The sequence below is a fragment of the Balaenoptera ricei genome, chromosome 6, assembly GCF_028023285.1.
Source record: "Balaenoptera ricei isolate mBalRic1 chromosome 6, mBalRic1.hap2, whole genome shotgun sequence".
Classification (NCBI taxonomy): Eukaryota; Metazoa; Chordata; class Mammalia; order Artiodactyla; family Balaenopteridae; genus Balaenoptera; species Balaenoptera ricei.
Window position 1 is genome coordinate 86,961,438 of NC_082644.1, and position 24,081 is coordinate 86,985,518.

At 36.8% G+C, this 24,081-nt stretch overlaps 1 protein-coding gene across 4 annotated transcripts in view; it reads left to right on the top strand.

Annotated features, from left to right (window-relative positions):
• Positions 1–23,788, top strand: part of MELK (maternal embryonic leucine zipper kinase) — a 79,470-nt gene extending 55,682 nt beyond the window's left edge. For all 4 annotated transcript variants that reach the window (XM_059926493.1, XM_059926494.1, XM_059926496.1 and 1 more), the window contains 7 exons: positions 2,666–2,794; positions 6,238–6,360; positions 13,208–13,439; positions 14,452–14,548; positions 15,836–16,004; positions 21,267–21,370; positions 23,601–23,788. In XM_059926493.1, the coding sequence (XP_059782476.1) occupies positions 2,666–2,794; positions 6,238–6,360; positions 13,208–13,439; positions 14,452–14,548; positions 15,836–16,004; positions 21,267–21,370; positions 23,601–23,778 (1,032 nt within the window). In that variant the 3' untranslated portion in view covers positions 23,779–23,788. The remainder of the gene's footprint in view (positions 1–2,665; positions 2,795–6,237; positions 6,361–13,207; positions 13,440–14,451; positions 14,549–15,835; positions 16,005–21,266; positions 21,371–23,600) is intronic.
• The last annotated feature ends 293 nt before the right edge of the window (positions 23,789–24,081 follow it).

Genomic DNA, 24,081 nt, shown 5'->3' on the forward strand with positions numbered 1-24,081 from the left:
GAATAAAAAGGCAAACAATTCACAATGAAGAGAATAAAAGAGGAGACAAAAGAAATGTCAGTAAAATTTTAGAAGTTACAAAATAGCTAAGTGGCAGTTGACCTAGCATTTTGGAGAAAGCTGAAAGCAAAGTGCCTGCAGTGGGAAAAGGCAGTAAGCAAATTGATTAGAGCCCTGGAGCTCCAGAAAGGCTCAGGAATCAGAGGTCCTGGGAACCCCTGGAGTCAAGGAAGTGAGCAGGGTGGAAACAGGAAGATTGGTTGAAAGTCTGTATTAAGAGCAGTTAGATTGCTAGGTCCCTCTGTTTACCTTGTGCTGTATGATAGCCACCTCTTCTCCACTCCAGCAGAAGATTGGAGACATTGAACGAGAGGCACTCTTGTACCAGATGCAGCTCAGGTGGGGGTGATGAGCCATTCTGAAATGGATGCATTGACACACACATTCCTCTTACTGAACAGTGAACCACTGCCTGTAACTCTCTTCCCTATTCAACTCTGAGAATGCTGGGATCAGGATTTTATCCTAATTGCAGTGGGGTTGGGGAAAATATTGGGAGACTCATCTCTAGGGAAAAGTCAAGAGAAAAGACCTGCTATACCAATGGTTGGGAGTTCAATGTTCCTGTCTGTTCACCTTAGAGAGAAGCCCATAAGGTAATGAGCAGGCCTAAACTACACAAGAGTCTTAAGTAGCTGCGTAGTATACTCTTTGCTTTCAAATAGAGACAGACAGCCAAAGATCACCAGACCTTTGAGGACGGCCTCTAACATGAAAGTCAAAGATCAAAACAAATGGGGTGGTGGGAGAGAAGGAAGAAAAAGCAAAGATGCTCAGAAAAAAACAGATAATGCAGAGAGTGGAAGAAAATAGCTAAGAAACAATAATTAATATTCTCTGAGATAAGAGAAGCTATTTCTTTTTTGAAATAGGAATAAGATGACTAAATTAGTGACATTTTAAGAGATACTCTTAAAGATTTAAAATATGACTACAGAAATGAAATGCTCAGTAGAAATGTTTGAAAATGAAGGTAATGTGAAATCTTTCAAAAATAGAACCTAAAGCAAAGAGATGCACAAAGAAAAGAGAAGGGGTAAGAAAGGTCCAACATAGACATAATAGAATTTGCAGGAAGGTAAAACAGAGAAGAAGAAGGGGAAGGAAACCATCACAGAAATAGTACAAGAAGAAATATTCCAGAACTGAAAGATATGAGTTTCTAAGAATGAAGGGACTTAACTAGGGTTTGGCAAAATGGATGAAAATAGATTCACACAAAGGCCTGTTTTAGTGAAATTTCAGAAAACTAGGGGGAAAAAGGAGATCCAAAAAGTTTCTAGAGATAAGAAACAAAAGGTCATACACAAAGGCTTGCGAATCAGAAAGACTTTAGATTTTTCGATAACTGTACTAGAAGCTAGAAGACCATGGGACAATGCCTTCAAAGCTGTGGAAATTATTGTCAGCCTGGAATTCCATACTCAGCCAAACCAGAGTCAAGCGTGTGGATAGCATACAGTCATTTATCAGACATGCAAGATCTCAAAAAATTTACCTCCTCTTCATCCACACTCAGGAAGTTGTTGGAGGAAATGTTCTACCAAAACAAGAAAGTAAACGAAGAGAAAGGAACAGGTAGGATCTAGGAAACCAAGGGGTATATTGTAGAATAGAAGTGAAGGGAACCCCTCAACCGACAGTTGAGTTGCAGGCTGAGAAGCCAGCCCAGAGTGGAGCATAGAATGCAGACATCAGGTGGAATGTCTCCAAAAGTGAGACAGAGGAGGAGACAGATTAGCTGATGTGTTGTGAACATGTTGGGAGGAGGTGAAGAGTGTTGGAGAGTGTGGAGTTGAGTTAGTAAGATGACTAACTGCTTCTTTTTTATTTTTAACTTCAAGAAAAAGTTCCAAAAGAAGAAAATGCAAGGATAGCACCCTGTGTGGTTTGGTTGCAGGGCTGATATTCAACCAGTATGGCCATACAGATTATTAAGATACTAGAATATTTGTATACTGATTGGTAAATAACTACTACACTGAGTGCCCTCCCTGTTGCCCTGTTACCTCCCTTAGGCCTGGTACCTCCCTCCGGTCCTGTCTCATATCCAACAATTAAAAGGTTAATAATTGGCATGGCAGGGGTTTCCCAGGAACCTACTCATATTTTGGCCTCTGTTTTGATTCACTGGGGTCAGGGTACCAATTAAATATTTTGAATATTGCCTTTACTTAGTTGCAAATACTATTTACATAATCATAATAATGTAAATGTTGATTTAAGTAAAAATTATAAAACTATAGTAGGAGGATACAGGGAAATATGTTCGGGGGAAGGAAGGAGTTGTAGTAGAGCTAAATTCTTATTTGCTATAGTAAGAAATCTAGAGATAATATCCGAATCTGAAAAAAATTAAAGCTGTATAAGCAATTAATTTAGAAATATAGAAAAAACAGCCAAAGGTGCCTTTTAGGGAGTGGAAATTGTGTGTGTGTGGGAGTGGTGTAGGGGATTGCTGTCTTTCATTATATGCTTTAAAGCCAAAAAAAATTTCTAAATTTCTGAATGTTTGTTACATTGAGGAAAGAGTTAATTTAAAATAAAACATTATTTCAAAAGGCAAGTTTAGTCTTCTAAACAATTTGATTTTCTTTTCCTCCAGTGGCAGTATGATCACCTCACAGCTACTTATCTTCTACTCCTAGCCAAGAAGGCTCGGGGAAAACCAGTTCGTTTAAGGCTTCTTTCTTCCTGTGGACAAGCCAACTCTACTGCAGTCACAAACATCAAGGTGAATGTCAGAAGCTTTTGTGTGAGTGCCTTCTGCTTTTGCCATGTGCCCACCTTGTTCATAAGTGGATACATGCCAGGGAAGTTAACTTTGCTGGTGTCAGGGGCCCACAAGCAAGACATTTTTATGATTTAAATATTTTTGATGAGGAAAATGGGAAATTCTGAATGTGAACACTAGTATTTTGAATGTCTACATGGCATTAAAAAAAAAAATTTCTCCCTCCCCTTTTTTCCACAAAAGTAGCTCCTGATGTAGAATAATTTTAAGCCACAGATAAGCTAAAGGAAAATAGAATTTACCTGTAAAGCTACTACCACCTATAGATAAAATAGTTTATATTTTATTGTATCTTTCCAGTCTTTTTTTAGTATGCTTGTTTATATAATTTATGTAAATTATAGGACATATTATACTTTATATAACATGAAGTATTTCAGTGAATATTTTGATACTCACTTATATTAAGGGTTTAGGTTGTTTGTTTTGAGCAGCAGCTGTAGCTCATGCAACTCAAATTCCTTGTATGAGTTACAACCGAATTATTTTTTTCTATTTTGTTGTCTTTGTCTCATTTTCCTTTGTCATGAGCATTTAGAATGGTGGGGAAGCCTTACATATTTGGAAGCACCATGTCATTCCTAAGTGCTCAAATTAGTGTCTGTTTTCTGTGTGATTCTTTGTATCTCCCATGCCTTAAAATTCCACCTTCCAAATACTTTGCCAGATAGGTGTGGAGCTTTGTAATATAATCTTCCCTCCATTAATTCAAGTTGCAGTTTAAATGGTTTTAACATTAGGAAACTGTACTTTTGTCATTCTCAGAGAGGAGTTGGCCCTCTTCATGGAATCCAGTATAGCAGAAATGATTATGTGTGTGAGGTGATATTTTTTTCTTTAGATCTCAAAACTCTATTTTAAAAAAATGTTCAAATGCCACCTCTTTCATAATCTTTTTTTGAACACTGAATGCCCCCCCTCCGCCCCCGCCACCGGCATTTCCTTTAACAACTCAATTTAGACTTCTCTTCAATCATGTGCTGCAGGTATAGTGTGTCTTTTGTCCCTGCCAGACCTAACTTGTCTCCCTTCTCTCCGTAGTTGGTCTTTTGACCAAATTAAGAACCAGAAGTGTTGGTGTAAGGGGCTGTTGTGTAAAGAAATCTCTGAAGTGAGATAATCTTGTTGCTGGGTTGTTTTTCTAATCTGTTCTTAGAGAGTTGTACTGGGCTGGTGAATATCCCATGCCCAGGCAGATCTTTTACCCATGGACTCCATGAATCATCCTATCCCTCATCCTGCTCACAGGGCAAACCCTTTAAAGTCTCACACCCAAGTCAATACCTTTGGGTCTCAGAGGACACAAAAACATAAACTTTGCTTCTGATCAAGGTAATTTCAGAAAGATATTAGATACCTCCATACTTAGAATAAACCTCAGCTAAATTTTAAGGTTTATGACACCCTAGTTAAGGTTTAAGACCCTAGTTTAAAAGGTCTTAGACATTTTCCTAAGCCATTAGATTTTCTTATATGTGGATTGGCGTGGTCTCAATTCATCTGCATATGTGAGTCATAGAGTATCCAAGTAGAAATGATCTGGGAAGATATTTACTCTTATCTTCCATCTAATGAGCATTTATTTACCTAATAATTTAATCATTTGGGCATTTATATTATTGAGCCAATTTTTATAGCCAATAAAGAGATATTTTAATGACAAGCAATGAAGTAGAAATCAAATTTTGGGGTTTTTTTCTGGTCTTTATGCAACTCACTAAGGCTTGAAGCAAGCTATATAGTCTCTTTGTGCTAGTCTCCTTGATAGAATCACTCTTTTTTCTCTGGAGTGTTGTTTATAAGAAAGTAAGTAATTCTGAACTGTTAATCAATAGATGCCACTTTCAGTGAAACAATAATACAATCTGATCTGAGAATCACAAAAGACCGTGTATCATCAACATCATTAGCATTTTCAGGCCCCGTGCTAGCTCTTGGGAAACAAATCTGTATAAAGGGTAGTGTTTGCTGTCTAATAGTTAAGTTGAGGCAAGATATACGTATAGATAATACTACATCGTAGTAGGTGGCGGGTGCCAGCTAAGCGCTAGAGGTGTGCAGTAGGGGCTTTAGAGGGTGAGAGTGGTCACCATGGGTGATCTGAACTGGATCCATATTTAAGTTTAGAAAAATGCAAAAGAAGGAGCACAGAATTCAGGGCAAGATAAATGGAATTAGCAAAAACTCAGGCACCTAAATGTGCTCGATGTATTCTTTTGACAGTGACTAGACTTGTTTGGTAAAATAAAGAGTTCAAGGGGGAAAAGTAAAAGAGGAAGAGAGTGAATGGGTGATCTGGAAGGGTAGCTGAGAGCTACATTGTAGGGAACCTTGAAATGCCAGGTCAGAGGGTTACACTTTATGCTGTAAGTAATGGGAAACTGGGTTTTTGAGCAAGACATGACATGTCACCAACATGACTGATTTTCAGAGTTCATCCAGTTGTATATAGGATTGTTCAGTCAGGGATGTTTATGTGCTTTTATTCTCTACTGCAGTACCCTGACAGCCTTCATTCATATGACACTGTGCTTTTCCCCGCTGGGCATAGACTTAGCTTTAGTATTTTTCTCAGCCTAGCACTCCATGTGGCTAGTTCTAGTTGATGGTAATTGACAACCCTGGAGAACTCTGTCACCCCTGGTTGAGAGGGTGGGAAGATTGGTGGCAGGGACCATATTGTCCAGTTGAATAGTTCAGGTATGAGAAGATTTGTCCTTGAATCAGAAGATTAGAAAAGAAAGGATGGAATGTAAGAAATTCAAGTACAGTTGCTTGGCCAGGCTAACTAGATATTGAAGGAAAGGAAAGGAGTGAAAAATAAAAAATCCAACTATACTCCATAGTCTTAGAATTTAGGGTATATCTAGTGTACTCCTAGTGTTTTGAGGGGGAAGAGTGAAGGAAAATAAATGACTGGTGGTATTATTAGCATAGGACCCCGAATAGCCTGTCTCCAGGAGATCTTTCATAAGTCTAATTTATTCCTAATAGAAATTGCAAGCTACTCAGTATGTTCTTGCAACCAAGAAACCTGTATTTCAGAGTCCCTTCCACCTTCTACTTTGTCAGAGAGCTTCTTATTTATAGATTTGCAAAAGAGTTATTTGTCTGGTGTTATAGTGATTATCTGATAATGATACACTAAGTAGATTGCCATATAACATAAGAATGTTCCAAGGCGTCTTGTTTGAGAGTCAGAGATTCTCCTATCTAATAATTAGAATTAAAATTTTTTGACTTCCTGTTTTGGGTGGTGATCTCCTTCAGTCTACTGTCTCTCATTTGTTTCTGCTTCGAGGACCTTGCCCTGTGCCTGCAATATACTCTTTTAAAATTGAATCATGGTGGTGTTGTTTCTGAGTTCTTCTATTTTTGAATAGTCAAAGAATCTGAGTCTAGAAGATGTGATCGCCAGTGATGAAAATTATGTGGCTGGATTAATAGACTATGAATGGTGTGAAGATATTTCATCAGCAGGTGTGGCTACTCCACAAACACCACAGGTTGGTTATTTTTATTACTGTTTAAAGTAGAATGTGTTATCTCAATTATAAAAAATATCTAGGCTCTAACATAAGATCTAGTTTGTGCTTGCAAATTTAATGACTTCCTAAGCCATTGAAAATATTAATGGGAGATTGTTGGAATATAAATGAAAGGGAAGCCAATTATTTCCAAGTTGAAGAAAGCCAAGATTCCATTTTGGAGCACTTCACTGCTTTATTTTCCTTCCTTTCCCTCCCCTCCTCTTTAAAAAATGAGGTATAATTTACATGTCCCTGTTGCTCCACAAACTTATCAATACTTGATATTTTTTGTTGTTTAATATTTTCTAATCTGGCGAGTGTAAAGTGATATCTCACTGTGGTTTTAATTTGTACTTTTCTGATTATTTATGTATCTTTTCATATATTAATCAGCCAATGGTTTTTCCTGTTTTATGAAATGGCTTTTTTGGTGTCTTTTGCCTATTTTTCTGTTGGATTGTTTCTTTTTTCTTGGTGGTATTGAGGAAGTTCTTAATTTAATTTTAATTCTAATCCTTTGTTGGTTGTGTGTTGCAGGTATATTGTCTGAGTTTGTCACTTGTCTTTTTACTTTGATGGCAGAAGTCATTAATTTTATTTTTTTTTTTATTTTTTATTTTTTTTAGAAGTCATTAATTTTAATGTTACGAGTTGTCAGTATTTTCCTTTATGGTTTATAATTTTTGTGTATTTTAAAAGAAATCATTCTACAGAAGGCATAAATGCATTCACATATATTGCTTCTAAAAGTTTTAAAGCTTTTCCTTTCACATTAAGTCTTTAGTCTGTGGAGAATTAATTCTCTTGTATGGTATGAGGTAGGGAATAAATTTTTCCCTCTTACAATCAGTTGCGCCAGCACCATTGACAAGTCCAGTCTTTCTGCACTGATCTACAATGGCACTTCTATCATATATCAAGTTGTTATATAAGTGTGTCTGCTTCTGAGAAATATTTTGTTTTATTGGTATATTTGTACGAATACCATATGTTTTATTTCTTTAGTTTTATAATATTTCTTTTATCTGGTTGGCCAATTTGCTCCCATCTTCTTCTTCTTTAAGAATGTCTATTCTTGCTCCTTTGCATTTCCATATACATTTTAGAATCATTTTGATAAATTTTACATACACTTAAAAATTGAAGTTACATTGACTCTAAGATTCAACTTGCGAAAAATTGAGGTCTGTATCCTCAAATCCCCCTATCTGTAAACACAGTATATACCTCTCTATTTATTAGGTTTTAGTTAATTGCTTTCAATAAAATTTTATAAATTTCTCTAAAATGATCTTACATATCTTTTACTAGATTTATTCCTGAGTACTTTTGTTTTTTATTGCTATTGGGAATGGTAGGATTTTAAAATCACATTTTTAAACTGTCTGATACTGGTGTAAAGATATGAAACTGATTTTTGTGTATTGATCTTATATTCAACAACTTTCCTAAACTCTTTTAAATTCTTATAGTTTGTATATTCTTTTGAGTGTTGTAGAAAATTATATCATCTATGGATGACAGTTTTGTTACTTCCTTTCCAGCTCTCATGCCTTTAATATCTTTTTATTACTGCACTTAGTAAGTCCTAGCAGTATAGTAAGCATTCTTCTGTTCTTCCCAATTGTAGAATGCTTCTAATATTTTATCATTCAATATGATGTTTGTTCTCTCTTTTTCCCTCCGCTTTCCTCTTCCCCTTCCCTGTTCTCCTTTCCCTTATCCTTCTTTTCCCTCTCTCCCCTCTGTGCCCCCCTACCCCATATTTTTCAGATTAAGACCTTTTTTTCATCTAGTCTTGGTTTGCTAAGATTTGTTTAAAAATTATGAATCTCTGTTGCAGAAAAACGGTTAGATAGAATTCATCTATTGAGATAATCATCTGGTTTTGTTCTTTCCATTTGTTGATGTAGTATATGTTATATTAATAGATTTGATGTTAAACCAATCTTGCATTCTTTAGATAAGCCCAGTTTGTCATGATGTATTACTATCTTTTTTATACATTGCTGGGTTTAGTTTACTAACATTTTGTTTAGGTTTTTTGCTTCTATGTTCTTAAATAAGATTGGCCTATTCTTTCTTATATGATTTTTTTTCTTTTGAAAACTTTAATTTTATTATTATTGATACATAAGTAATACATAGATACATTCATCTTGTAAAAAATTCAAACAATATGGAACTGCTGAATAAAGAGTGAAAGGCTTTCTTCTCCTCTTCTTGCATCCCATCCCATCTTATATTAATCGTATTTGATTGGCATTAAGATTGCCCATCCCATCTTATATTAATCGTATCTGATTGACATTAAGATTATAACTAGTCTTTGAAAATGACTTGGGACATATTCTTTCTTTTTTATTCTCTGGAATGGTTTTTAAGAGCTATTAATTATATTTTCCTTGAATGTATGATAGAACTTATTCTGTAACTATCTGGGCCTGGAATGTTTCTATGAGAAGCTAGTCAACTACTGATTCAATTTCTTTTGTATTTATAGGACTACACAGTATTTCAATTTCTTTTCGTCAGTTTGGTGAATTTTGTATTTCTAGTGTCCATTTCATACAAGTTTTTAAATGTTTTGGTGTAAAATCAACAGGAGGATATTATGATCTTGCTAATATCTGTAGTATCTGTGTTTATGTCCCCCTTTTCATTGCTGAAGTGTATTTGTTTATTGCAGCTCTTTCATTTTTTGGATCAGTCTTACCAGAGTTTTGTCAATTTTATTAGTCTTTTCAAAGAACCAACTTCTGGCCTTATTGATTCTATTATATTTTAGTTTCCATTTTGTTATTTTCTGCCTTTATTTTTCTATTAGACCAATCTTATTAAATTCTGTTGTTAAATCTTCTACGTCATACTAATATTTTGTCTGCTTGACCCATAAATTTATCTGCTTGAGGGTGGGATATGTTAAAAATCTTCTAATGGGATGGTAGTTTGTCATTTTCTTCTTGTAGTTCTGTTTTTGCTTCATATATATATGTACGAAGCTATATAATTAGCATACAAGTTTAGAATTTTTATTCTGGTGAATTGAACCTTTTATCATTTATAGTGATCCTCTTTATTACTAGTTATGTGTTTCTCCTTGAAGTCTATTTGTTTCTCTGATATTAAGATAGCTATATTGATTTTTTTGGTTGTTATTTGCTTGGTTTATATTTTTTTATCTTTTTATTTTCAACATTTCATGCCCTTATATTTTAGGTATCTCTTTTTTTTTTTAAGATTTTAAATGACTTTTTTGAAGTATAGTTGATTTACAATGTTATGTTAATTTCTGCTGTACAGCAAAGTGATTCAGTTATACATACACACATTCTTTTTCAGATTCTTTTCCATTATGGTTTATCACAGGATATTGAATATAGTTCCCTTTGCTATACAGTAGGACCTTGTTGTTTATCCATTCTATATATAATAGTTTACACCTGCTAATCCCAAACTCCCAATCCATCCCTCCTCCACTCCCCCTAGGTATATCTTTTAAAAAACAACATATAGCTAGATTTGGTATGCAAACTGAAAATCTTTGTCTTTCAAGTGAGAGCTTACCAAATTTACATTTATTTTGGTTACTAATGTTCTTATTGTGTATCTGCCGTCTTATTTTGTACTTTCTATTTGTCCCACTTTTTCTGTATTTTTTTCCTATATTTCTTGTTTCTTATGTCAATTTTTCCCTTCATTCCATTGGTTTCTATTTTATTTTAATATTTACTCTAATCTTTTAACATGCTATTTAACTTAACCAAATAAAAAGTTAATCTGTATCTTTACTTTTCTTCTAAACATATGAAATCCTTAGAACACTAATCTCTGATCACCCTCTCTTAGATTACTAAATACTGTTGATATGTCAGTATTTTAGCTATTTTTTTTAGTTTTTCGTTTTGAAATCTTTATGTATTCACAGAAAGTTACAAAAGTAGTAAACGGAGGTCCCTTGGACCTTTCACTCATTTTTCTCCACTACTTACATCTTTTTTTTTGAAAAATGTATTTTATTTATTTGTTTATTTTTTGGCTGCGTTGGGTCTTCATTGCTGTGCATGGGCTTTCTCTAATTGAGGTGAGCGGGGGCTACTCTTTGTTGCAGTGCACAGGCTTCTCATCGCGGTGGCTTCTCTTGTTGCAGAGCACAGGCTCTAGGCGCATGGGCTTCAGTAGTTGTGGCACGTGGGCTCAGTAGTTGTGGCTCGCGGGTTCTAGAGCACAGGCTCAGTAATTGTGGTGCGTGGGCTTAGTTGCTCCGCAGCATGTGGGATCTTCCTGGACCAGGGCTCGAACCCGTGTGCCCTGCATTGGCAGGCGGATTCTTAACCACTGAGCCACCAGGGAAGCCCCAATAGTTACATCTTGCATAACTGTGGTACAATTTTTTTCAGCTCTATACATTTTTTTTTTTTTTTTAAAGGAATTCCTTTATTTTTATTATTTATTTATTTATTTATTTTTGGCTGTGTTGGGTCTTCGTTTCTGTGCAAGGGCTTTCTCTAGTTGCGGCAAGCGGGGGCCACTCTTCATCGCGGTGCGCGGGCCTCTCACTTTCGCGGCCTCTCTTGTTGCGGAGCACAAGCTCCAGATGCGCAGGCTCAGTAGTTGTGGCTCACGGGCCCAGTTGCTCCGTGGCATGTGGGATCTTCCCAGACCAGGGCTCGAACCCGTGTCCCCTGCATTAGCAGGCAGATTCTCAACCACTGCGCCACCAGGGAAGCCCAGCTCTATACATTTTTAACTTCATAAATTGCATATTATTTTTAGAATGTATACTATCAGTATTTATTTGATTGACTCACATTTTCTTTTGTTTACTTACCCTTCTTATCTCTCAAACCTTCATTCTAAAATTATTTTTCTTCTTCCTGGAGTACATCCTTTAAAAATTCCTTTAGTGGAAGTCACAGTTGATGGCAAACACTCTTTCTAAATTGGCTAAAATTGTCTTTATTTCACTTTCATTTTTGGAATGTAGTTTCCTTGTGTATTGATTTCTAGTTTATCAGTTATTTTACACTCTGCAGTTTGAAGATATTATTCCACTCTCTTCTTGCTTCTGTTGTTACCATTGAGAAATCTCTGTCAGTCAGGTTCCTTTCTAGTTAGTCTTCTCCCTGGCTCTTTTTAGGGTTTTCTCTTTGTTTTTGGTGTTCTGCAGTCTCATTGTTAGGGTTACTGTCTCTGTGGGTAGTGTCCTCTAGAGTTGTACAGCCTAGTAAATACAGATATGGATTTCTTTTTATTTATCTTGTTTATGATTCATTGTGTTTCCTGTATTTGAGGATTTGTATCTTTAATCAATTTTGGAAAATTCCTTGAATAATTGCTGCTTTTTCATCGTCTTTATTATCTATCTCTGGAACTTAGAATAGGCATATGTTAGACCATCAAATTTCATTTTCCATTTATTTTAAACTCTCTTTCATATATCCCATATCTTTCTCTCTGGACTTCATTCTAGATCATTTCAGATTTATTTCACATTCACGTTCTTTTTTTCATTTCTATCTAATCTGTTATTTGACATGTCTATTGAATTTTTCATTTTTATCATTATGTTTTTTATTTCTAGAGATTTTTATTCTTTTTCAAAACTGCTTTAATATTCCTCTTTGCATGTTTTCAATTTCTTTTATCATTTTAAACATATGAACATATTTATATTCTCTACTCGGTAATTTCAATATCTGACATCTTTATGGGTCTGATCCTTTTGTTTATTTTTTTCTGCTGACTTTTGCTCATGGTGTTTGTATCTTTTGGCTTTTTTTTTTTTTTTTTAATAGGCTCATTTTTCTTGGAACTCTGTGCGAATGCTTCGAAGCTTGGATTAAGGGTCGAGGTCTTGGGTTGTGTTGGATTGAAGCTTTTCTTTCAGCTAGGAATTGTGTTTGCTTCTGTCACGTCACATTCCTGGAACACAACCAGTTTAGGACTAGGACTACTTTAAATCAAATTCTAGGCTTGAAATTTCTGGAGATCATGCAGGTAGTATGAATTTGGGCTCCAAACCTGTGTGAAGACTGTCCTGTGGCTACTTAAAAGTTATTAAAGGAAACTCTCTTTTCTCCTCCAGAGCCATGGCCAGGACAGACACGTTTTCTTGCCAAGTCCTTTGCAGGGCAGGTTTATATTTAATTCACCCTTTCATTTTAGTTATAGCCCCTCCTGGCTTTACATGGGAGCTTTGGCTCTAATTTAGCACCATGCGTGGGTCTAATCTACTCCTACTGTAGATTATACGAGAGAGTAGGTAGATGCCCTTAGGGCAGCGGACAGTTTCAGCCTTGATTACATCTCTGAATTCCTGCTCCTGTTTTTAGTTTGGCCTCTGAGGATTTTCCTATCTTTTTTGCAAGCTCTACCATAAATTTAAAGGGATTAAAATATATTTTCTATCCAACATTTCTGTTAGAGTATTTTAACATGGTTTTTCTGAGCCGGTCATTGACTAAAGTTTTATTTCTTGTTACATATTAGAGACAAACTGGCAGTCTAGGTATGGGAAGCAATTCTTAGGGATTTATATGTGCCCGTCCTCAATTGCCTAGAATCTGGGTATGTTTGATTAAATACGGCCCGAAACGTGTTGAAAATTACCTGTCAATAGAACAGCCTAAAGTGATCTACATGTACTAAAGAGAACTGAATATACATTTTCAAATTTCCTGGTATTGCCCATAATATCCTTTTGATAGTGTTTCATTTTAATAAAAATGGTGCAAGGTAATTTGCAAATGATTAAGGCATGTTGTAAAGAAATTGACTTTTCTTCTTCAGTGTGCTTTATCCAGTAACTTTTATTTTCCAGTTTGCCAAGCATTGGACAGAGTCAAATGGTCTGGAATCTAAATCATTAACTCCAGTATTATGCACAGCATCTGCCAATAAATTAAAGAACAAAGAGAATGTATATACTCCTAAGTCTGCTGTAAAGAATGACGAGTGCTTTTCATTTCCTGAGCCAAAGACTCCAGTTAATAAGAACCAGCATAAAAGAGAAATACTCACTACACCAAATCATTGCAGTACACCCTCAAAAGGTATTTGCTGTGTAGATTAAGCAGTGGTAAAACATCTTGAAATTCCTTCTTCTTATCATGCTAAATAAACATATAGCAGGTCAGAAATGGCTAGCAATGCTCTCAGGAATTGCTAGGAGAAGCCAGGCTGCTTTTTAAGCATATGTTATTTGCATTAGTTGAAATGAAAGCATATTAATCACCTTCGAATTTTTTGTATACTCAGTATACAAAGATGAAAACTGTTTTCATAGATATTGTTGATTAATTTTATTTTCTTGTTCTTATGGAACCAGTGAGAGTAATGCTGTATGGTCATAGAGGGTAATGCTGTATGGTCAAACAAAACAAAACCCCCGATCTGTTTTTAAAAGCTTGGAATCTTATATTTATTATGAAGTGAATATTATTATCTCTAATTGGTATACTTTTAGATCATGAACAAAAAGTTAACTAATGAGTAGTAACCAGATTTGTTAATGCAGGTTTGTCACAAACTATCTGAGATACAAATACTAGAATAAAACACCAAATTTTGGAATAGGGAATATAAAAATAACCAAAGCTTACAACCTCTTTAATAACTTTTGTCAGCTTTCACAGGGGACTATTCTCTTTGCCTGATAGGAGTTGAAAGGGCTATGAATTGAATTAACACCTCTCAGTAATATATTCATTAAAGGCATAAATACAGATTGACTTTTAATTATAGAAAGGAGAATCAGTAATCATGAAATATTATTTATGTGATCTATTTAGATTTTTCATATGATATTTATGATAAAATCATAAGCATGGCCTCAGTTTTACAGTGAAGAAAAAGAAGAGCCACACATGTAAAGCAAAATGATTTTGTTTTTATTATAAATCATCTGGAAACATTTCTTTAAAGAATTAGAGCCTTAACATCACTGGGCAAGTGATTACAATATTTCTGAGCCAATGAATGAGGTGATATATGCATTATTGATGGAAAATTTGAAACTATAGCATGTCAGCTACATATGGTTTGTGTTTGTTGTTTTTCTAATAGCTAGAAACCAGTGCCTGAAAGAGACCCCAGTTAAAATGCCGGTAAATTCAGGAGGAACGGAGAAGTTAATAACAGGTGTCATTAGCCCTGAGAGGCGGTAAGTGTTCAGTTTTGTATAGCTGGTTTAGTATATGTAACCAGATTTCCTTTTTTCATATATGATAAACCCAATTAAGGTAAACCATCATGTAGATTCTGTCAGGGACTGTAGGAATGTCTGTATGAACGTGGTCTGTGGCCATTACTGAGGCTGTTGGCACTGCCTTTCTTAGGGTGGAATTGTGAGACTCATCAGCAGTACGACTGGCACCTTAACTTAAAATACAGTTCCTGTGCTGAGGCCCATCTTTCCCTACACTTCTGCCAGTGGAGTATAGACATCCACTAACAAAACAGCAGTCACTCAAATAGTAAAGATCCTAAAGGGTGCTTCAGATAAAGCCCATTCCTCTTGTACAAACAGGTCTGCAGCATAGGTGACCTTTCATTATCTTTTATAGCTATTTTTTTGAGCAGGCTCCATTTTGAGGATAATTGGGAGAATTAGAATGTGAACTAGATATTAGATGCTATGGCATTATTATTAATTTTCTTGATATCATAATGATATTGTGGTTATGTAGGAAGATGTCCTTATTCACTGGCGATGTATGCTGAAGTGTTTCAGAGTAAAGGGTTGTAATTTTTTTTTTTTAATATTCATTCATTCATTCATTCTGTGCCAGGTCTTAGTTGCAGCACGCGGGATCTTCGTTGCGGCACGCGGGATCTTTAGTTGCGGTGTGTGGGATCTTTAGGTTGCGGCATGCGGACTCTTAGTTGCGGTGTATGGACTCTTAGCTGTGGCATGCAGACTCTTAGTTGCAGCAGGCGAACTCTTAGTTGCCGCATGCATGTGGGATCTAGTTCCCCGACCAAGGATTGAACCGAGGCCCCCTGCATTGGGAGCACATAGTCTTGCCCACTGGATCACCAGGGAAGTCCCAAGGGTTGTGATATCTTCAGATGGATTACTTTGATGTACATATTTTTAATGTACTTATTATATATATGTAGAGAAAGCAAATGTGGCAAAATATTAACAATTGTTGACTCTAGAAGGATATGTGGATGGTTATTATACTTTTTGTTCAACTTTTCTATATATTTGACACTAAAAAAAAGGTAGGGGAAAAATAGTTTTGGCAGTTGACTTGGGGGAAAGGTGATAGCTACATTTCAGTGGGAGATGGCTTTCGTGCTCCCTGAGGAAGAGTAAGATGGCTTGGCCCAGGCATACCTAAATGAGATGCACCTAACAGCCAGGACAAATGTACCTCTGTGAGGGACCCAACAGGCAGGAAGTCCAACTCTTACTCGTGGGTTCATTGGTTTTTTTTTTAAGGTGTCGTTCAGTGGAACTCAACCTTAACCAAGTACATGTAGAGAATACTCCAAAAAGAAAAGGAACCAAAGTGTTTGGGAGCCTTGAGAAGGGGTTGGATAAGGTTATCACTGTGCTTACCAGGAGCAAAAGGAAGGGCTCGGCCAAAGATGGGCCAAGAAGACTGAAGGTAAGTGGACTGGAATTCTTTAATATGGATTTTAGAAGCTGACTGCTAACTGGACTACTTTTTTTTTTTTTAAAGGGAAGTACTGAATGAATGAATTGATTAGTATTTTTAATTTATTTATTCATCCATTTAGCTAATACATATTTTTTGAGCACCTAAAATATACATGTTACTATGCAGTGGGCTTTGAGAATGCAGAGGTAAATTAGATACAGTTGCTCCTTTGGAGGAACAAATAACTAAAATTCAAATATTAAAGTTCACATAGGGGGATTAATCACAGAGGCAAAAGAGGAGGTGGGGAAGCATGGGGCATATATAAGGAACTGCCTTAAGGATGGGGGCTTGAGGTCAGTTGTCCTATCTCTGGTACATAGGAGAGTCCCTGACACATGGGTACCTTTGTAGGCCCTCACGAAATATCTGAATGCATGGGAAGTTAATTTGAACCTTGAGTGTGGTGTGTGTGAGGAAAATAGCAACAGGTCAGGAAAATAGGCTGGCTAAGACGTTTGGACCTTACTTGACAGACTTATTATGTTTTTAGAGCATGTTTAATGTGTTAGTGGTGTGGACAGTATATTTGGTGGGGATAGGAAAAGAAAAAGAAGTGATTAGTAGATATAAGGTACTTCTTACTCTCTTGGATTCTCTCTGAGCATTCATTCAAATATCTAATGAATGACATTTTTGTTTGGGGGAAGTAAGAGGTGAAGGGAAGAATAAGACACAGCTCATGTCTTTGAGGAACTCATAGAGTGGCAGTGAAAACAGGCAGGGATGTTGCTCTGATCCACAGGGCTTATTGCTGTAATAAAAACATGTTCCAAGAGGTGTGGGGCCCAGAGGAGGGAAGAGCAGATGGTGGTGTTCCCCATGATGTGGGGACTGGGTCTGTGTTTAGATTTTGCACTGAGAGTCTCATTTTGAGCAAATCTGGGCAGGTTTGGGGGAAGAAAAATGCTGAGCTGCTGGGTGGAAGGGTGCTTCAGGGGAGAATGTTCTGAGATCCCATTTATGTCCTGTCTTAAAGTGAGAGAAGATAGGACTTCTCCATTAGTATTTGTTGCCTTGTTGAACTTACATAACGCACTGGAGTTTTATGTTGCATATGGCTGTTTATTAGGCATATTTTATCTTTTTATTCTAAGAATTCTCTAGTTGGAGACAGTTGTGAGGTATTTCAAACCCTGATGTTGGGATTATGAAAATTATGCTGTCATTTCTCTGAAAATATTAAATAAAGAAAATTAAGGAAACTTGTCCAATTATATACATTATTGAAAAGCTCAGTGGTTATCAGATACTAATAGATGATATTCTAAAAATGTTCACCAATGTAAATTATTTGGAACTTGAATGCATTTTTCAGTAGGAACTGCTGTGATATTAATTGGCTTTCTAGATATTTCCCAGTACTTCCAGGATGTAGGAGAAAAATCACAAGATTGGGAATGAGAAGCCTGGGTTGTAGCCTCAGCTTCATACAGTGTAGCTTGGATAAGTCATTTTATCTCTGACTATCTCAATTTTTTTATTTGTAAAAACTGGAGATAATGTCTATCCTGGCAGCTTCACAGAGCTGGGATATATAAATGAGACTGTCTGTATGAGATGCTATATTGCATATGAAATGCTTTCTAAATATAAGGTGTTCCAGTGTCAAGTATCATTATTATTGTCATTGTTGAGCATTTTAACCCCAATGTAGCAGAACCACAGTTGTAATTAGCACACCCCTAAGATCTGAAGCTTTATCTAACTTTGGATCTTTAACCCTTTCTAATGTTTTAAGTTTTTCAGAACTGAAGGACTTACTTTAGGAGATTATCCTCATTTTCCACCTAGTTCTTTTCTTTCTTTCTTTATTTTTGGCTGCATTGGGTCTTTGTTGCTGCGTGCGGGCTTTTTCTCCGGTTGCGGAGAGCGGGGGCTACTCTTCGTTGTGGTGCGTGGGCTTCTCATTGAGGTGGCTTCTCTTTATTGCGGAGCACAGGCTCTAGGCGCGTGGGCTTCAGTAGTTGCAGCACGCGGGCTCAGTAGTTGTGGCTCGCGGGCTCTAGAGCGTAGGCTCAGTAGTTTTGGCGCACGGGCTTAGTTGCTCTGCAGCGTGTGGTATCTTCCCGGACCAGGGCTCGAACCTGTGTCCCCTGCATTGGCAGGTGGATTCTTTTTTTTTTTTTTTTTAAATCAACTCCCTACCACTGTGGTTCTGTTGTCATTCCTGAGTTTGTGGCACATGGTTAGTACTTTTTTTTTAAAATTTTATAGCTACTTTATTTATTTATTTATTTTTGGCTGTGTTGGGTCTTCAGTTCGTGCGAGGGCCTTCTCCAGCTGCGGCAAGCGGGGGCCACTCTTCATCGCGGTGCGGGGACCGCTCTTCATCGCGGTGCGCGGGCCTTTCACCACCGCGGCCCCTCCCGCTGCGGGGCACAGGCTCCAGACGCGCAGGCTCAGTAGCCGTGGCTCACGGGCCCAGCTGCTCCGCGGCACGTGGGATCCTCCCAGACCAGGGCTCGAACCCGCGTCCCCTGCATTAGCAGGCAGACTCTCAACCACTGCGCCACCAGGGAAGCCCGGCAGGTGGATTCTTAACCACTGAGCCACCAGAGAAGTCCACACCTAGTTCTTAAATTAAAAAATTATAAACTTACAGAAAAGTTAAAAGGATGGTACAAAGGGACTTCCTTGTCTGTTCAGTGGTTAAGACTCCGCGCTTCCACTGCAGGGAGCACGGGTTTGATCCCTGGTTGGGGAGCTAAGATCTCGCATGCTACACGGTGCGGCCAAAAAGAAAAAAAAGATGGTACAAAGAACACCTTAATTTTTTAAGATAGCGAATCATATGTAGTTAAGCCCTCTTTTAGGAAGCAATCTATAAAAATCTGAAATTTAAATAGATAAAATAGGATTATTTCTTTATTTTACAAAGGAATCACTTGAATTGTGATTTGAAAGTGTTCAGTTTGTTATTATCTTGAAAAAGCCAATCTAATTTGGTGAAAAAGTCCTGGATTGGAAGCCAAGAGACAGAGGGGCCTGTCATAGCTGTGCCACTTGTTCGTTTTATAACTTGAAGCTGAGGTTCCTGAACTCTAGTCATTTGACAGTCACCTTCATGTCGGCATATTAGCATATCATCTGCACTGTTATTTATCTGGTACTTTCTTTATGTGATGCATTTAAAAAGCAGATTTATAGAGGTATAATTGACATGCAATAATCTGCATATATTAAAAATGTACAATTAATATACTTTGGCATTATATATGTACCTGTGAAACCACCACCACAATCAAGATGACTAACTTTATTTATCTATCTATCTATCTATCTATCTATTTATTTATTTTTGGTTGTGTTGGGTCTTTGTTGCTGTGCGCCGGCTTTCTCTAGTTGAGGCGAGTGGGGGCTACTCTTTGTTGCGGTGCGCGGGCTTCTCATTGCGGTGGCTTCTCTAGTTGCGGAGCACAGGCTCTAGGTGCATGGGCTTCAGTAGTTGTGGCACGTGGGCTCAGTAGTTGTGGCTCCCGGGCTCTAGAGCGCAGGCTCAGTAGTTGTGGCACGCGAGTTTAGTTGCTCCGCGGCATGTGGGATCTTCCCGGACCAGGGCTCGAACCCGTGTCCTCTGCATTGGCAGGCAGATTCTTAACCACTGTCCCACCAGGGAAGCCCCAAGATGGCTAACTTTTTAAAAACTTGTATTTATTTAAAAGGAAACCATATGTCATTAGTTTTTCTAATCATATTTTGCTAAATCTGATTGGAACAAATATATAAATATTAAAATAAAAGTATTTATCCATGTACCACTTAGAGTTATATTGTATAACTCCAGTTATTATTTTTATCACATTTTGGGAAACCCCATCTTAAGAAACTTATAGCTCTTCTTTGGGTCATAGGTTCTTAATGTGAAAAGTAAGGTAGTTGGGTCTTTTCTAACCTCAGCATTTTGTTATTTATAAAAAGAACTGAAATCTGAAAGACATAGAAAGTATAATTTTGTTTGACAGTGAAGGTACTGCTAGAAAGGTAGAGATTTTTTTCTGTCTCCAAAACCTATTAAAACAGTGCCTGGGGAAGTTCCCTGGTGGTCTAGTGGTTAGGATTCCGGGCTTTCACTGCTGTGGCCCAGATTCAGTCCCTGGTGGGGGAACTGAGATCCCCCGTAAGCCGCATTGTGTAGCCAAATAATAATAATAATAATAATAATTTTAAAAATTAAAATTAAAAAATAAAACAGTGCCTGGCACCTAGTAAGCCATCAATAAATAGTTGTTGAATGAATGGATGGATAGATACTAATTAAGAATGAAGTTATTTCTGGACTTCCCTGGTGGTGCAATGGTTAAGAATCTGCCTGCCAATGCAGGGGACACGGGTTCAAGCCCTGGTCCGGGAAGATCCCACATGCTGTGGAGCAACTAAGCCCGTGTACCACAGCCACTGAGCCTGCGCTCTAGAGCCTGTGAGCCACAACTAATGAGCCCTCGTGCCACAACTACTGAAGCCCACACGCCTGGGGTCCGTGCTCTGCAACAAAGAGAAGCCACCGCAATGAGAAGTCCGCACACCGCAACAAAGAGTATCCCCCGCTCGCCTCAACTAGAGAAAGCCCGTGCGCAGCAACGAAGACCCAACTCACCCAAAAATTAATTAATTAATTAATTTATTAATTAAAAAAAGAAATTATTTCTGAGAATTATGCTGTTAGTGAATGAGAAAAAAATAACTTGACATTACTTTTTTAAAGGGATACTTGTTATATTCATTCCTTCATAGAATTGTCATAGAATCACCTCCTGGGATTCTGTAAAATTCCTTAAATGATCAAGAAAGAATTAAGGAAACACATGCAACTATATACAAGTGAAATTTTCTAGGCCATTTGTTTTCTCACAGTTTACATTTCAGGAATCTTTATCACCGAGTAGGAAGGGGGAGATAGGTAGAGCTCAAAGATATAGACATTTAATATTTATTTACTTATTAAAAAATTGGTAGGAGAGGAAGATGCAAATATAAAAAGGGTGATATGGATGCAGTTACTAATAAACTTGATTTCTCCAAGCTTTCCCAGTGCCATCTCAATCCAACTTACCAAGAGTTGGTTGTAAATTCTTTCAGTGTTTTTCTTGAAATATTTCCACTTGAAACGGTACTATGTTGAGGAGTTTGGGATCTCTAAATGAGGTAGGATGGTCTTTGTGTTGATGTAAAGATTTACTTCTTAACCCCTTCTTTTTCTTTTCTAAGCCTCACTATAACGTGACTACAACCAGATTAGTGAATCCAGATCAACTCTTGAATGAAATAATGTCTATTCTTCCAAAGAAGCACGTTGACTTTGTACAAAAGGGGTAAGAAGCACGCTTGAATCTGTTACTTGATGTCTTTTGAACTTTGAGAAAACATAGGTTGATTCCCCTCTCAACCTATGTTTTTAATATAATTAAAAAATTATAAATTGTTTAACATAATTAAAAAATATATTTCTCTCACCTCATTTTTCCAAAAAGCTTTTATGGTAGTGTCTGTGTTCATAATTTATTCTCTTTTGTTTTATATGAGCTATAGAAGTTTTTTAAGTGCCCATATTGTCACCACTTTCAAAGTTAGACTTTTCAAAATAGGAAAATCTGAACTTTTTCCAGTTTCTTTTGCATCTTCTATTTTTCTTTGATGTTCTGCTTTACAATAATATTTATAAGTTGTAATCTAAATTTATGAGACACCTCAAACAAATCAAGGATATATATAGACTCCTTCTCTTTATGACGTTCTATGTGACAGAACTGGTTTTCAGTACTTTAGAAAATTATTTCACCTTAGTTAGCTGTTTCCCACTGTTGAGTGAACTGCCATTCAAAGCCTCCTTGGTCACCATCTCATGGTCTGGACAGCCAGACCTCTTCTGGTTGCTTAAGATGTTCATATTTCTAAACATTTCCACTTAGTTATGTCTCTTTAAAATTTCATTATTAAAGCACTAACAAGAAGAGCCACTGATAGATTAACAAAAACATTTAATTGGAACAGTCAGTATAGAGTAAGATTTTAAGAAACAATCTTTTGCAAAAGTAATTTTACTTTTCATTATCTCTAAATGTTGGCAAGCGCTCTTATGCGAACCCTGGCTTTCTTCTTTAGGTATCATTATATCACATCTAACTCTGACCTGTTCTTCATGCTTGGGGTTTATCCACAGCGTTAGAACCTCTCACCAAATCTGTGTTAGAAAGCTTTCGATTATTTTTCCTTCAGCATATGATCTATCAGATCGGTAACTGGCTATTCACCAGTAATCTGTCCCTCGAACTTCCTGATCCACCCGAAGATCTGCTTTTATCCTTCTTTTTTCTTTTTACCTTCTCTGTTTGTTTTTACCTTCTTTGCGACAAAGCAGAATAACAAAAGCTAAATTTTTCAGTGGTGTGGTGTCACTAATCTCGGTTATATTCCATTACTATCTTTTTCCAATGAGGAAAAATCACTTTTTATCTTTGATATGACTAAATTGCTCTATGCTTCATCTTCCCATCAGGAACCTTAACTACAGGGTTTACCTTAACGGCGTTTCTGATAGCAACTGCTTATTTTTAGTAGATCAAGCCCCAGAGGACATAACTAAGTTAGTAAGAAAAAGAATGATATTTTAATACACCTTGTAATACGTAACAGATACAAGTAATTTCTCCCCATTTACGTGGAACAGTGCCTAATCGTGTGCCCCTAAATATTTAGGGAACCGAAATTTAGAATTGATCCTATTGTTTATTGTTTGTATTTATATATTGAAGATCAGTAAGACAATTAAACTAAAATATAATGTAAACAAATTAAAAGTTGATTTACATGAATTCAATTTATGCAACTTTTCAGGAACCATACCTATTTCTTAAGATGTGTGGAAGGCTTCATATAGACAGGGCCTTTCCATTATCACAGTAGTTAATGTGGCAGTTCTAATTATATATGCCATATGTTTCAACCATGGGAATGTACTGTCTCATTGGACTTTCTTTTATAACTCTGCCCTAAAGTGTTGTAATGATCATAACCTCTTATTACTATTAGAAAAACCTCAGAAACATGTGTCCTACCGACAGGTTGCTGGCTTCAGCTTTATTTATATGAAAGACAGACGTTTCTGATGAAGTGCACAAAATAAAATATTCTTAATCTTCCCTCTGCTTTCCTTTGTTGTGAACATTGTGGAAATGGCCTAATGTTCACAGATTGCACCATTGAAAGACTTGCATAAAGGATGCCGGAAGATTTCTTGAGCATGAATGGCATGTATAGCTATGAAAAAAGGGCTTTTCTTTGGAGCAAGGGAGAATTCTGGTAAAACCTTTTCATCTGTATTCTTTTTTGAGATCCTGGTTAGCTTTTGGGAAAACACCAGTCATACTCCATCACTAAAGCATATCTAGGTCATCTGGAAACTGTAAGCAGGACTATATTGCTTAATACGAAATAATGGTTCATTTTCCCCACTGGCCTCCTAGAGGCTTATAGAAATCTATTGTATTATACAGAATATTCATGGTTCTCCTGCTAACTGGCTTCTTATCTTGTTTTTCACAGCTATACACTGAAGTGTCAAACACAGTCAGATTTTGGCAAAGTGACAATGCAGTTTGAGCTAGAAGTGTGCCAGCTTCAGAAACCCGACGTGGTGGGTATCAGGAGGCAGCGGCTTAAGGGTGATGCCTGGGTTTACAAGAGATTAGTGGAAGACATCCTGTCTAGCTGCAAGGTTTAATTGATGAATGGTTTCCATCCTGCCTGATGAGTATGGGTGTGATACAGCCTACATGGAACCTGGTGTGATGGGTTTGATTTTTAAAGTCCTCTGGAACTGCGAACTCGTTTCTAAAGAGCTATCTTAAAGACCAATATCTTTTTGTTTTTAAACAAAAGATATTATTTCGTGGATGAATCTAAGGCAAGCCCCTCTGTCATTATCTCTTACTGTCTTTTTTAATCATGTGCTTTGTATATTAATAACTGTTGACTTTCTTAGATTCACTTCCATACATCAATGTAAGCTCTTAACTATGTCTCC